The 12,867-nt window shown below is 44.8% G+C and overlaps 1 protein-coding gene across 1 annotated transcript; it reads right to left on the minus strand.

Moving 5' to 3' along the window:
- Window positions 1-861: 861 nt before the first annotated feature.
- Window positions 862-3,228, minus strand: LOC115068366. The gene is made up of 2 exons (XM_029558455.1): window positions 2,283-3,228; window positions 862-2,252 (listed from the first exon to the last, which is right to left on the minus strand). The coding sequence occupies exons 1-2, from the start codon at window positions 2,626-2,628 to the stop codon at window positions 1,786-1,788; spliced, it is 813 nt and encodes a 270-aa protein (XP_029414315.1). The 5' UTR covers window positions 2,629-3,228; the 3' UTR covers window positions 862-1,785.
- Between the last annotated feature and the right edge of the window lie 9,639 nt (window positions 3,229-12,867).

Here is a 12,867-nt window from a genome sequence, read left to right on the forward strand (position 1 = left end):
GTTGGTGCAACGCCCTAGCCTGTTCAAGAAGTCCTAAGTTGACAGACGTAATCATTTTATGCACTGAGTCATTGGCCTTCGTGAAGATTCTGGGCAGTCCTATGTGTGATCTTATATGGGAGATATACCAAGGAGGGGCCCTATGCTCCAAAATGTCCTGGAGTGACCGCATAGTAACGTGGAGGGGATTAGTGCAGTCCTTAATGAAAGAAAAGAACAGTGTCCTGATGGCCAGTACTGCATACTGGCTATCTGAGAAGATGTTGACAGGCTCTGACTGGCATTCCATAAAAATTTTTAGAAGTCCTAGGAGCTCCCCCAACTGTACTGAGCCAGGGTTAGGGATTATATAAGTGAAGTCTTCTTTGCCTGGGTGCTGGAGAAGGACCCCAAACCTAAGTTTGCTGGAGTCCAAGAATGCCATTGTTGCATGTGGGATTGGGGATGAGCTAGGACTACTATGAGGTTTAATCTCAATGGGGAAATAGCATAAAGCTGTCAACCTCTTATCCTGAGGGGGGTGATTATCAAGAGTTCCAGTATACCCAGAGACCATCTCCTGGAAGTTGATGGAGTCTGCCCATAACGACTGTGAGTAGCGGAGTGAAAAGGGAAGAATGATTTTGTCAGGCTCTCTATTGTATGTTCTTCTTGTTAGGTTTCTAGCTTTGAGGGCTAAACAGAAGGCAAGTTCAAACTTGGAGGTGATCTTATGTAAGTCAGAATGGGCTTGATGCAGCCACATAAGTGACCCGGTCTGCCAAATCACACCTAGGACCCTTTTGGGGGTCCAGAGTATTATCACTAAGAGGGGTTCATCTGGACAATGTCTATCCAGAGAGACTGAGGTAAGGAGGGAAGCAATTCTTTGTAAAAGAGCCTTGGCCTCTAATGTAAGTCTAATTTTTGAGGAGAGGCATGAAGGTCCCTCCAGGAGGGAGAACAGAGCATGCATTTCTTAATCTGGGATTGGCAGGAACAGTTTAAGCCAGTTAACTGTACTGCATAACTGTTGTAACTCCATGAGGGAGTAAGCATCCTAAAGGGACAGTGCACAAGCCAGCGGTTGAATCTGTTTAGAAATAGAGAATCCTAAAACGGCATATGAGGGGAGCAATTGGATTTTATCAGGGGCCACCTTCAGGTTGAGGTCTGTTAGGTCTTTTAAGAGTGTAGATGACACTTCTTTGAGTCGGGACAACATGGAGTGGGCCAATAGTATGTCATCCATGCAATGGACAAGCAAGACATCCTCAGGGGCATTGTGGAGAGCCTCATTCACATAGAGCTGGCAGATGGTGGGACTATTCTTCATTCCCTGGGGGAGGACAGTCCATTGATATCTCTTGGCAGGCCTCTGCATATTGGGTTCCCAGATAGTAAATGCAAAGTGACATTTATCCTAGAGCACAAGGGGAATTTGGAAGAAGCAGTCCTTAATATCTAAAACCATAACATGATAAGAGGCGTGTATAGCACTAGGGTGTGGCAAGCCTGCTTGGGTGGTTCCCACTTTTTCCATTTGTTCATTGATTGCTCTTAAATCCTGTAGGAGTCTATATTTACCTGACCATTTCTTTATAACAAATATAGGGGTATTATGTCTGCTTGTCGAGGGCTCTAAATGTCTCAACCAGAGTTGCTCCTTGAGCAGTTCCTTAAGGGCAGACAACTTTGGGTCAGTGATTGGCCACTGCTCCACCTAGACGTCTGTATCTGAGAGCCAAGTCAAGGCGATGGGTTCTAGTGCCATCTTTGGCAATGGCCCATGGTGGGCAGTGGCCTCTAGACTTGGGGGTGGTTCTGGGAATGGTCTGGACGTCCCGAGAGGCCAATCTTATCATGGGTAATGATATCATCAAAGAAGGCACGGTTGTCAGTGGTTAGGATGGTTCCCATGTCCTTCAAAATGTCCCTTCCCCAAAGATTGCGAGAGGCATTGGCCACTATTGGGGAAAATGAGCCCTGGTTGCCGTCAAGATCCTTCCAATGTACAGGCTGGGCTGTAGCCCTGGTAGCCTGTTGGCCTCCCACCCTGGTGGCTGAGGGGCCTGGCTTAAACTTCCAATGAGGGAATCTGAGTGCCTCGGTTTCCATGAGGGTGGTGACGTCTGCCCCTGTGTCAGCTAGCCCTTTAACAGGAAGACCATCAAGATAAACAGTCTTCATGGGTGAGTGGGGGAAAACAGAGTCCAATATACCTTGGGGTTGGAACTTGACCCTCTTACTGGCGGGGCTGAGGGTTGCCCCGCTGGGAGTTTAAATCTGCTTTGTTGGGTTGTTGAGTGCCTGAGGGCTGGGAGCGGTAGTCACGGGCCCAGTGAAAGCCCTTGTTGCAATTTGGGCAGCGGGTCTTAGGACGTGCATTGGGACAATCGCGCCGAGTTTGCCATAGCCCCAGCAGGTGCGATGGGGGGGGTTGGCCCCCTTTGAGCAGTCATTGGATTGCTGTCTATCTGACAAGAGGGCATCAAGGGAGGCAGTCAGAGCTGCAATGGGGCCGGAGGCAGGATGGAGATACCTGGTAGCTAAAACCCATTTGTGGATATCATCATTGCAGACAGCTGCCACTGCATTACGAGTGGGGACATTGAGGCTTTCCCAGGTTGTTTGACAAGCATATCTCATGTAGGGCCAGGATCGACCCTATGTTCAACTGCCTCTCTAACTCTTGTAAGAAAGTCAGTGAAAGATTCCCCAGATTGTTGGACGAGATTGCAAAAGTACACAGACAGGTCCCTCGGGGTACATGCCTTAAGGGCCTGAAGGCCAGATCTGATACCTGTTGAAAGTAAGCATAGGCACCTATGGTAGACTGGGAAACAGGGTCAATGTACTGACCACGACCTGTGAGCATATCCAGGGTTATATTGAGGCCATATTGGAGATTGAGCTGAGCCTGTGTTTCGGCCTGGTCATCATAGGCAGAACACCAGTTAAGGAATGCAGAGGGCTCCAGGACGGCTTTAAGAAGGTGATACCAATCTCATAATGGGTTTGCAGTTGAATGGCCCATTGGCATAAGACCTGCTCAAAATAGGGAGAATCTGGGCATGACTCATTAGCTGCCTTTTGAATCAAGGAGAGATCTGTAAGAGGGGCAGGTATCCAGGGCTGATTTGCCACATTGGGTCCTACATTAATGGGGTAAACCTCAGGGCATTGTCCCAGAGCCAAGGGGGATGGCACAGTGGGCACAAGTGGACACAAAAGTGGCCGAGGGCATGAGGGCAGCCGCGGGGGGGGCACCTGGTAGTGGTGGGGGCACAGGCTCAAACAGCTTGGCTGTGGTGCTCAACTCACGCCATGGATATTTGGGGGGGATACTGAGGGGGAGGGTTAGCAGCAGTAGAAGGTGGGAGACATGCCTGTGAAAGGCGAGGAGGCTTTGTAGGTGCCATTGTGACAGCCCCGTCATCCTCCTCATCGGAGGATGAAGTGGTAGTCTCTGTCACAGATCCAGTGCTGGCAGGCAGTGAGGTAATGGACAGATTGGCATTAGCCTGTTCTTGACAGTATTTGTTGTGGGTGGCAATGACCTCCTATGAGGAGGAGGACTTAAGACTGGCTATAATAGCAAGCAGGATGGGAACAAAAGAAGCAGGAGGGATAACCCCTGACCCTATCTCGCGCTTTCTCAGAGAAAGAGGACTCGCATCCATAAGTCTGGTTCCCACATATTTTCTGGGGCTATCCAAGGGGCCAAGATTGCAGCCTCATTCCACAAGTCCTCCAACAGCAGACTTAACCTTGAGCCCTCTGGTAACTAAGAGGGATTTTAGGGCACGGACCTGGGGTTCCTTACAATAAGAGGGAAGGTTGCCCATTTTGGTGAACCTTAGACAGACAAAACAGAGTGTGTCGGACCAAAATGTCTTACGCTTAGTGGGGGACTTCTGTGGTTCATTAGGCCACAGCCGGGTGTCTCTGGTCTGGGAGCATCTTTCAGGAGAACGTTCCGGGTTCCATCTCCTGGGGGGGGTCAGCCCTTAAGTGGAGATGCTGGGTGAACTGAAACCAAAAGAATGTGCTTTCCTAACACTAAGACAAACGAACATAAAGAGAGAGAGAGAGAGAGAGAGAGAGAGAGAGACCCTCACGCTTACCTCTCAAGAGGGCAAAGAACGTGAAACACAAAGGGGCCAACATACCGAAAGTACACCGAATGGGGGACCAAACCATGCCGCGAAGAAAAAGGGGACTCAGTGGGATTTCTCCAGCAGGAGAAAATGAAACTAAGGCCAATCTCTGGAGCAGTCGATGCACAACTGGCAGAAAAGTGCAAAGAACATGGTCCAGAAGAAAAAAGCGGCTACCACAACGGTGGCCAGAACCCAAGGAAGGTCAATGCCCATGCCAGCATGGGGAGCCCCACGTTGGGCACCAGATGTTGCTGCCGCCTGCTTCCGAGCCCCTTGGGGGTGGGTGTAAGAAGGTGCAGAGTCAATGACACAGACTCTGGGAGTTGGGCAAGTGGCAAAGCAGACTCATTTATTGTGGACATTGGGCATGCCTATATACCCCCTCCCCGTGTCCCATTGGTCCCTTGGCTGCTCTGTGCTGTGCTGTCTCTCATTGGTCTCTCTCGTCACGTGTTCTTGTGTCAGCTGTTTCTCCCCAGTCAGGCAGATTTCAGGTTGGCTTAAGGGGAAGTAACTGTTGCGCATGCACCATAGCATGTTTACTAGGCCTGTCAGCACTTCCTCCTACAATTCACTATGAGGTGTGAGTACTTGGTAGAGTTTCTGGCACTAATGTGTACTTTGTAATGTTTAGTGATGCAATAGAAACTACCAAGTAGTTTATTCTCACAGTATCCCATCAGTCACCCCAATGTTCTCAGAGAGTGCAGACCTTTGTGTTCACCAAACCCTGGAGGGTATCTTGAATAATGTGATGCTGTGGGGATTCTCTCCCTCCTTCAAAACTGGTTAGGTCTTACATAAGACCTAGCATTGGCCCAGATGAACAGTCCGGGTTCTTGTGGCCTTCAGAGGTTTACCATCTTTATGAATATTGTTTGTCCATGTGATTGGCATTGTGGGATTTTCCCTACTGTACATCACCAAGGTGGGAAACTGTCTAACTAATGTACTAATAAATTTATTTTATAAGCCATCTTTATTCTTAATTCTTATTCTTAAGTGTTGTATGCACAGTGGGTCTGGAACAACTGTGAAGAATGAAGAATAGCTTTAGTGGGAGTCTAACTATGTGCTTTAAGAGCACAGTATGACATCAGAAGTAGTCTTTAATTCTGTCTTGATAATCAGCATTTCCAAAGGTTTCCCAGTAAAGTCTGAGGAATTGTGTGATCTTTATGGGAAAGCGTTTTCCAGGGAATGTAGTATGGATGCCACATAGTTTTGTTGGTCCAGCAGTCTCCCTGAGAAAGAAGCAGTTATTGATAATATTATTATATTGGGTATTGAATCTAGGGCATTGTGTATGCTAGGAAAGTGCTGAACCACTACATCCTCAGGCCAGAAAGAGGTATTTGCAACAGACTCCATCGCTGAGGTCCCTATCAATTGTTTCTTTGTTCCGAGGTAAGCACTGTATTTTCTAGCACTCCTAACTGTAACTGTATGCATTGAAGGACAGAATTGGTTAAGCAGGTGTCACTTGTAGGACCTACTAGGGCCAAGTGAGAATAATAGTGGGTCTAGAACTCTAGTGTGAAAATAAGGAGTGGAGGAGATTGTAGCTAAATACAGAGAATGTGTCCCATGTAGATACATTCAGAAATGTCCTTATAGCTTCTTGGTTTGGGGTTGGGGTGTGTGTATGGATGTCCTCAGAACCTCTAGGTCTTTATCCTCCTGATGGTCATTGTGAGCATACATAAAGATTTCGTAGATGCATATCACTTCTCTGAACTGGTTTTGGGACAGTTACTGCACAGGCAGGAAAGCCAGGTTTGAGGGAAGACAGACTAGTTCCACTATGTGATTTTTGTGACTCAGTCACATTTTCAAGTGTCAGAGATGAGAATAAGCTTCATTACTTTTCATTTGCTGCTGCATTGTAAGGGCTGGGTTTCTTAACCTAAGAGGAGATAAATCTGTTACAAAATAGCCTGGTTTGCTAAAAGGGGATAGATGCATATTTTTATGTGCAACCATTTAAAATTATTGAGGTGCAAGTTTTATATACAAAACCTATCTTTATAAATTCTTGTAGTTTTTCAGGAGTAAGTTTTGGTGTCCAAGTAATCTCCATATATTATAAATATATACACATATGTTATTTCAAACCTGTCATTTCATTCACTCGATTTCAGTTTTTAGAGTGAAAGTTCTTAATTATGATGAAACTGACTTTGTCTATTTGTTCTTTGTCCCTCACTGTTGCTTTATAATTGTTTGGAAGAGAAATGCACATTTATTTTAAAGACAGTTAGGCATCCTTGGGATGAGGAGTTCTTTCAAGATCAAAGTATTGAATTATTGAATGCCAGTATACCCAAAGTATAGAAAATAAGTGAATACAGTCAATAGAGTTAAAATGTATAATAACATCATAAATAGGAAATTCTTGGCTACATGAAATTTGTAGGATATATGCACAGAAAACCAGATACTTATAAGAAAAACTTAGATCTAAATAAGGAGGAGAGATTATCTCATGTTTAGGTTTTGGACACTAAGTATACTTTCAATTGAACTAAAGATCAAATTTCATCCCAGTTCCACTAGTCTCTTTGTGTAGAACTTGACAGCTGGTTCTGAAATCAATGTGGAAATACAGAGGAACATGTGTGGTCTTGGAAGAGAAAGTTGGAATGAACAACTCCTGTGCCCAGAGCCTCAGTCACCCCCAACATCAACATGTCCTCTCTGCACTTCATGCCTCACTTTTTTCTTTCTTTCTTTTTTTTTTTTTGCTAATAACCCACTGAGTTCAGTTAGTGCTGACTGTTGGAATGCTGACTAGTTTTGTTGATTTGGTCTTGTACAGGTAACCATAGCTGCAGTGAGTTCACAGCTGCAATGGCCATGTCTGTTCAGAAGACAGAATTTCACAGCACTCTTACTCATCCTCTGGTTCTTAAATTCTATCTGCCCCTCTTCTGTGATGTTCTCTGAACCTTGATGGCAGTGTGTGTGTGTGTGTGTGTCTGTGTGTGTCTCTGTGTGTGTGTTGATATAGATATCCTATTTAGGGCTTAGCATTTGATAAGACACTTATCCTTGACACTTTGACCACTTACGAATCTCTGCATTAACTGTTAACCACTGTAGAGAGGCTTCTCTGGCCAAAATTGAGGGCAACATTAATCTATGGATATAAAGATAAACATTTAGAAAGCAGTTTGGGGCTGGGGAGATGGCTCAGCATTTGGGAACACTGACTGCTCTTGCAGAGGACCTGGGTTTGAATCCCAGCACTTACATGTTGGCTAACAACCATTGGTAACTCCAGTTCCAGGGGATCCGACCCTGTCTTCTGACCTACATGGGCGTTGGGTGCACTTACACACATGCAGGTAATACACTCATACACATAAAATAAAAATAAAAGTAATAAATTTTAAAAAAAGAAAGCAGTTTGTCAACAAAACAACATAGGTTCCTTCTTAGGGCTGTGACTTCCCAAACCATGGGCTTTTGGTCAGGTTTATAGTACCAGGTCTGAATTCCTTCCTTTGAAACAGACCTCAAATCCAATCTGAAAGCAGTTGGTGACCCCCATAACCTTTATGCCAGTGTTGTAGCAGTGGGTACACCTTGCTTGTAGCCTACATGATTGGCTGCAATGATACCATTTCGGTCTTTTCTACTCCAGTGACCTGCACAGCACCTTTCTGGCACTATGACAACTAGTTAGCAAGAAGGACATTTTCAAGTCAGTTCTGGCTGCAAGCAAACTAGTTTGGAAGAAATGGAAAAACAAGCATGCATCAGATTCATATTTGTGCACCAGTTTAGGGGATCTAGAAATACTTTTTCAATATTTTAACTAATATCTTGGGGTCTCTAAATTTGATTAAGTAAATCACATTTGTTTTAGCAGAATCAATACCTTGCTAAATCTATAGTTTTTCTTTACCTTTTTTATTTTTTATTTTTTGGTCTTTTTGAGTCAGGATCTCACTGTAGCCCCAGCTGGCATGGAACTCTCTATGTAGACCAGGCTGGCCTTGAACTTACAGAGATCTGCTTGCTCTGCCTACCAAGTACTAGGATTGTTGGGATTATAGTTATTCTTTTCTGTAATGTAAACTATCCTTTCATCTGTTTTGTTTTGAGACAGGTTCTGTTGGGGAACCCTGCTGCTAGGGTTGTAGTCCTCCATGTCCGGATAGTTCTAAGGGGCTCGGCGCTGTATGGAAGGACTCCCCTTCTCAGCAGGGGGCCTCCTGCTCTCTGCCTGACTTACCTGGAAAGTGCTGCCAAGCACGGATGCCTCACCTTATTTGGAACATGACCTTTGGCATAGTTACCTGGAGTAAAAACTACCCCTAGGTTTTTTCTATATGATAATCAGGCATTGCCCAGTAGTCAGATGATAGGAGCCTACTGCCACATGTAAATAAAGCATACTATGAGCACCTATCAGCTGAAGCATTGGCTACTGCCTCCACACTATATTTTCCCTAACATCCCACTAAATAAACGGAGCCGTTTCACTGAGTCTGGAGCTGTTTGCATCACTGAACCTGCCTCCCCGGAAGGGCTTTCTTCACTGGCCATCCTGACCCCGTTCATCACTACTGCTCCCTTTGTCCTCGTGGAGCGGTGGCCAACGACCCACGAGGAGAGGGAGCGACCCCACAAGGTCCTTTCTGCATATCGTTGGCTGGCCGGGGACTTGCTGTATGTACTGTGCTGGCCTTGAATGTATTATAGTCCTTTTGCTTCTGTCTCCTGAATAGTGGGATTATGGGTATGTCTCACCATGCCTGGTTCAAACTTTCTTGTAGTCCAAAGAGGCACTTTAAATGGAGATGATGTGGCCTATGCATCCTTCAAGGCATGAATGGGGTCACTAATCACTAGTCTCTCTAGGAATGTGATACTGTTTTTGGCTTAGTGTTTTCAAAGGTGGAAGCAGTTCTGGTTATGTCCACTGGATTTTTTCCCCCAACATCATAACTCACAATCAATTGTAGGTGAAGTAGCTGGGGAGATGGCTTGGTGGGTAAAGTGCTTCCTGCTCATGTGGATCAAAGTTTGATCCCCAGCACCCACATATAGAGCAGGGGGTGATACATCCCTTTAACTCCAGCTCTATGGAGGCAGAGACAAACAGATTCCAGGTTCTTTTTTTTAAAAAAATATTTTATTATTTTTATTTTATGGGTATGAGTGTATTGCCTGCATGTAGGTACGTGTACCCGTGTCATGCAATGCCCGCAGAGGACAGAAGGGGCCGTTGGATCCCCTGGAACTGGAGTTATGGACAGTTGTTAGCTGCCATGAGGGTGCTGGGATTCGAACCTGGGTCTTCTGCAAGAACAACCAGTGTTCTTAACCACTGAGCCATCTCTCCAGCCCCAAGAGTCCAGGTTCTTAATGGCCAGCCTAGTTAAAATGATAAGCTTCAAGTTCAGTGAGAGACCCTGCCTTAAAGAATAAGATGAAGGGACTGAGGAAGGCTCCCTACGTTAACTCCTGGCCTCCACATGTGCCCACACAGGTGAATGCATCTATGCACATACACCCCCCCCGAAAAAAAAATACTGAGTGAAAGAAGCAGTGTGTGTAGCCCATTTGTTAATATGTTACTTCTAGTCATGCATTAAGAACTGGGGAACTAACTACATGATGAGTTCAGGAACTCACTAGACCTACTATAAGATGGGTCCATTCTAAAACTCTATGGATCACCTGACTTCCACTAGCCCCTGCTCTGGGCCACTGTTAAGTTGTCTCCTAGAATTTGTGCAGTTGAGCACCATTGTCCAGTAGTCCCCAACACATCTTTCCATGTGCTTTCACTCAATAAAGAGTTACCCTGTTAAATACCAGTTTCCTTTGGAAAGCCTGAAAGAAATTTGACAGGTGGCTCAGCGGTTAAGAGCACTGACTGCTCTTGCAGAGGACCCGGGTTCGATTCCCAGCACCCACATGGTGGCTATGAACTGTCCTTAACTCCAGTTCCAGGGGAATCCGAAGCCCTCTTCTGACCTCCGCAGCATTGCACGACATGGGTGCACTCACATACATGCAGGCAGTACATTCATACACATAAAATGAAAATAATAAAAATAATTTAAAAATTGTATGTCTGTGTGAGTATATGGGCATGTGTTGTGGGTATATGTGTGCAGAGGGCAGAATAGAATGTCCATGTCCTTGTCCATCAATCCTGCCTATTTTTCTGTGGTAGGGTCTCTTCCCAAACCTGAGGCTCTTGGCTGAAAGAGCTCTTGGCTGGAAGCCAGCATGCCCCAGAGATCCTCCTGTCTCCCCACCTGGAGCTGTGGTTTCTTATAGCCTGCTGAGACTTGAGTCCAGTTGTAGATATGGAAGAGGTTAGGCAGGTGCAGGTCAAGTTAACCCTGTACTGGAGTCTTTATCCAGACTCAATGTTCAAGTTGTCTACATACAGAGCTGGGTAGAATCTGAGCCAAAGGTTAAGGCAGGAAAAGTGACAGTCATAATGTGAAGACAGAGATGGCAAGTGTTTGCATCATATCCCCATCACCCATTAGACTTCTGTAAGAACAAGTGAAGAACCAGTGTTTTTAGCAAAAGTAACTTTTAAATCCTTGACAAGTGTCCTAAGTAACTGTTATCATAACCCACACAAGAGAGGAGCAATCTACAACAAAGGAAGTGGGAGACTAATACCATATTTATCAGCTGTGTGCCCTCTGCTGTGTAGCAACTTCCTCAGTGATAGCTAGGACCTTCCATCTTGGAGGGAAGCTCCTTCAAGACCCAGGATGTTCTAAAAGGAGGTGAAACATTCCATCCTGCAGAGAAGCTTGGTAAGCTCAGGAAGTAAACAACTCAAAAGCTTCAGGAAGTCCCTGAAAGTGACTATCTGCACTAAGTTCCTCCCTCCCCAAGCTTAAATAACCAGTAAAAACTGCAGAGAAAAACTGTCACGCTGGGAAGAAGCTCAGACTACCTGAGCTACCTGGAAAAGACAGGAGTAAACAGTAAAACAATACTTCTCAGAAAAAATTCCTATGAACATTAATGAATCTAAAATTGATTGCCTGAACTGGAGAAATGGCTCAGTGGTTAAGAACACTGGCTGCTCTTACAGAGGACCTGGGTTTCATTCCCAGCACCCACAAGGCAGCTAACAACTGTAATTCAAGTTCCAGGGGTTATGACACCCTCATCTGGTCTCCATGGGCACTGCATGACACAGATAATCTTAACATGGAAGCAAAACACTCATACACATAAAATAAAATAAAAAATATTAAAAGTGACTTATTGTGAAAAATAAAAGGAAAATCACATTATTATTTCATTCATAAAAATGATAAAGACTGCAGATGAATCCACTGTTAAATCACTGGATCTGAAATCCTGGAGATGACAGGGAGATTGTACAAAAACTAAATAAAAATTCTGGATATGTTCATTATTCAGATCATAATGGCTTCATGGGTTTATATATATGACAAACCTTTCAAACATATATACTTTAAATATTTACAGGTTATGGAATTCCAACTTTATATAAGTAAAATTTTAAAATGGCTCAAAATGAAAAAACTATGTTTTCAATTTTCTGGAAACCATGTTTGGCAACCTGTTATTCCCTCTTTCCTGACAAATAGGAAGGGCAGTTTTATAGCAGTGCAGGGAAAAAGGGCGCGTGCTGGTGCCAGCCAGCCAAGATGGACAGTACCTGAAAGGGGGAGTGAGGATTGAAAGAAAAAACAAGAGACAGAAAAGATACTTGGGAGGGCTGTCAGTAGAGACTGCAGCCCCGGTTTATTTCAGCTCCGCCTTTTTATACAGAAGAACTCAATTAGTTTCAACAGCTGTTTTTCCCACCTGTATCTGAGGGTCAAGGAGTGGTCAAAAACTTGTTTTGTGAGCTCCACCATATAAACACATTCCTCCTGATTTGGCAGATTAGGTACTGGTGTGCAAAACACAAACTCAGTAAACAAGCCTGCCACAGCTTATGTACATAATGGATTAATAGCTCCCAACATCTCCCCCTTCTTTATTTTTTTTAACCCCAGATTATGCTATATCTAGGACAGAAGGACCGTGCCTGTCTTTGGTTGTCTTCTGCTAGAGTAAAGCCTTACCTATCATCGGAGAGTAAAGCCTTACCCATCATCGGCACATAGCTTCCATCAGCTACGCCCTGTCTTAGGTTGACTTTCTCCCAGAAGATCTTACCCGTCTTTGACTACTGGCCTCTGTTAGGGGAGGGAGCATAATCTCATATCATGCACAGCTGCCTTGACTTGCCACAGGATTTCATAAATAACTTTACTACCACCAGATGAAAACAAAGAAAGGAGGAAAAGCATGCCAAGTCCCACTAAACCATACACAATGGAAGTGATAGAGGACCATGATGGTAAGGTGGCTCTCAGCCTTTTTAGAATATCTGCCGCTGCTTACAGGGTGGAAATGCTTGTGGAGAAATTTTTTCTCTATTATCTCTTGGCAATAACACTTTGACATTGGTACAGTATCCACTTCGTCCCACAAGCACACAGTCATCTACTTGTACACACCCGGACGTATTATTTTTAACAAAACAAATAGGCAACCTGCTTCCTAATCCACGGATCAGGAACATAAGTCCGGTATAACTCAGCCAAGATCACTTGCGGGGTCATCATCAGCCATGTTTGTCACCTCATCATTCTTTTCTACTTTTTCTTTGGCGCTTGTCTGGTGAACCTCACCAGCCTTTCTGGTGGCCACCTGG

The sequence above is a fragment of the Nannospalax galili genome, unplaced genomic scaffold (genome assembly GCF_000622305.1).
Source record: "Nannospalax galili isolate Female #2095 unplaced genomic scaffold, S.galili_v1.0 scaffold649, whole genome shotgun sequence".
Lineage (NCBI taxonomy): Eukaryota > Metazoa > Chordata > Mammalia > Rodentia > Spalacidae > Nannospalax > Nannospalax galili.

Excerpts from the sequence above, each read along its gene's own strand:
- LOC115068366 (XM_029558455.1), bottom strand. The coding sequence starts at position 2,628 with ATGAGATATGCTTGTCAAACAACCTGGGAAAGCCTCAATGTCCCCACT. Across the intron at positions 2,253-2,282 it reads TCCCAGCCCTCAGGCACTCA|GCGGGGCAACCCTCAGCCCC; the intron begins ACAACCCAACAA and ends TTTAAACTCCCA.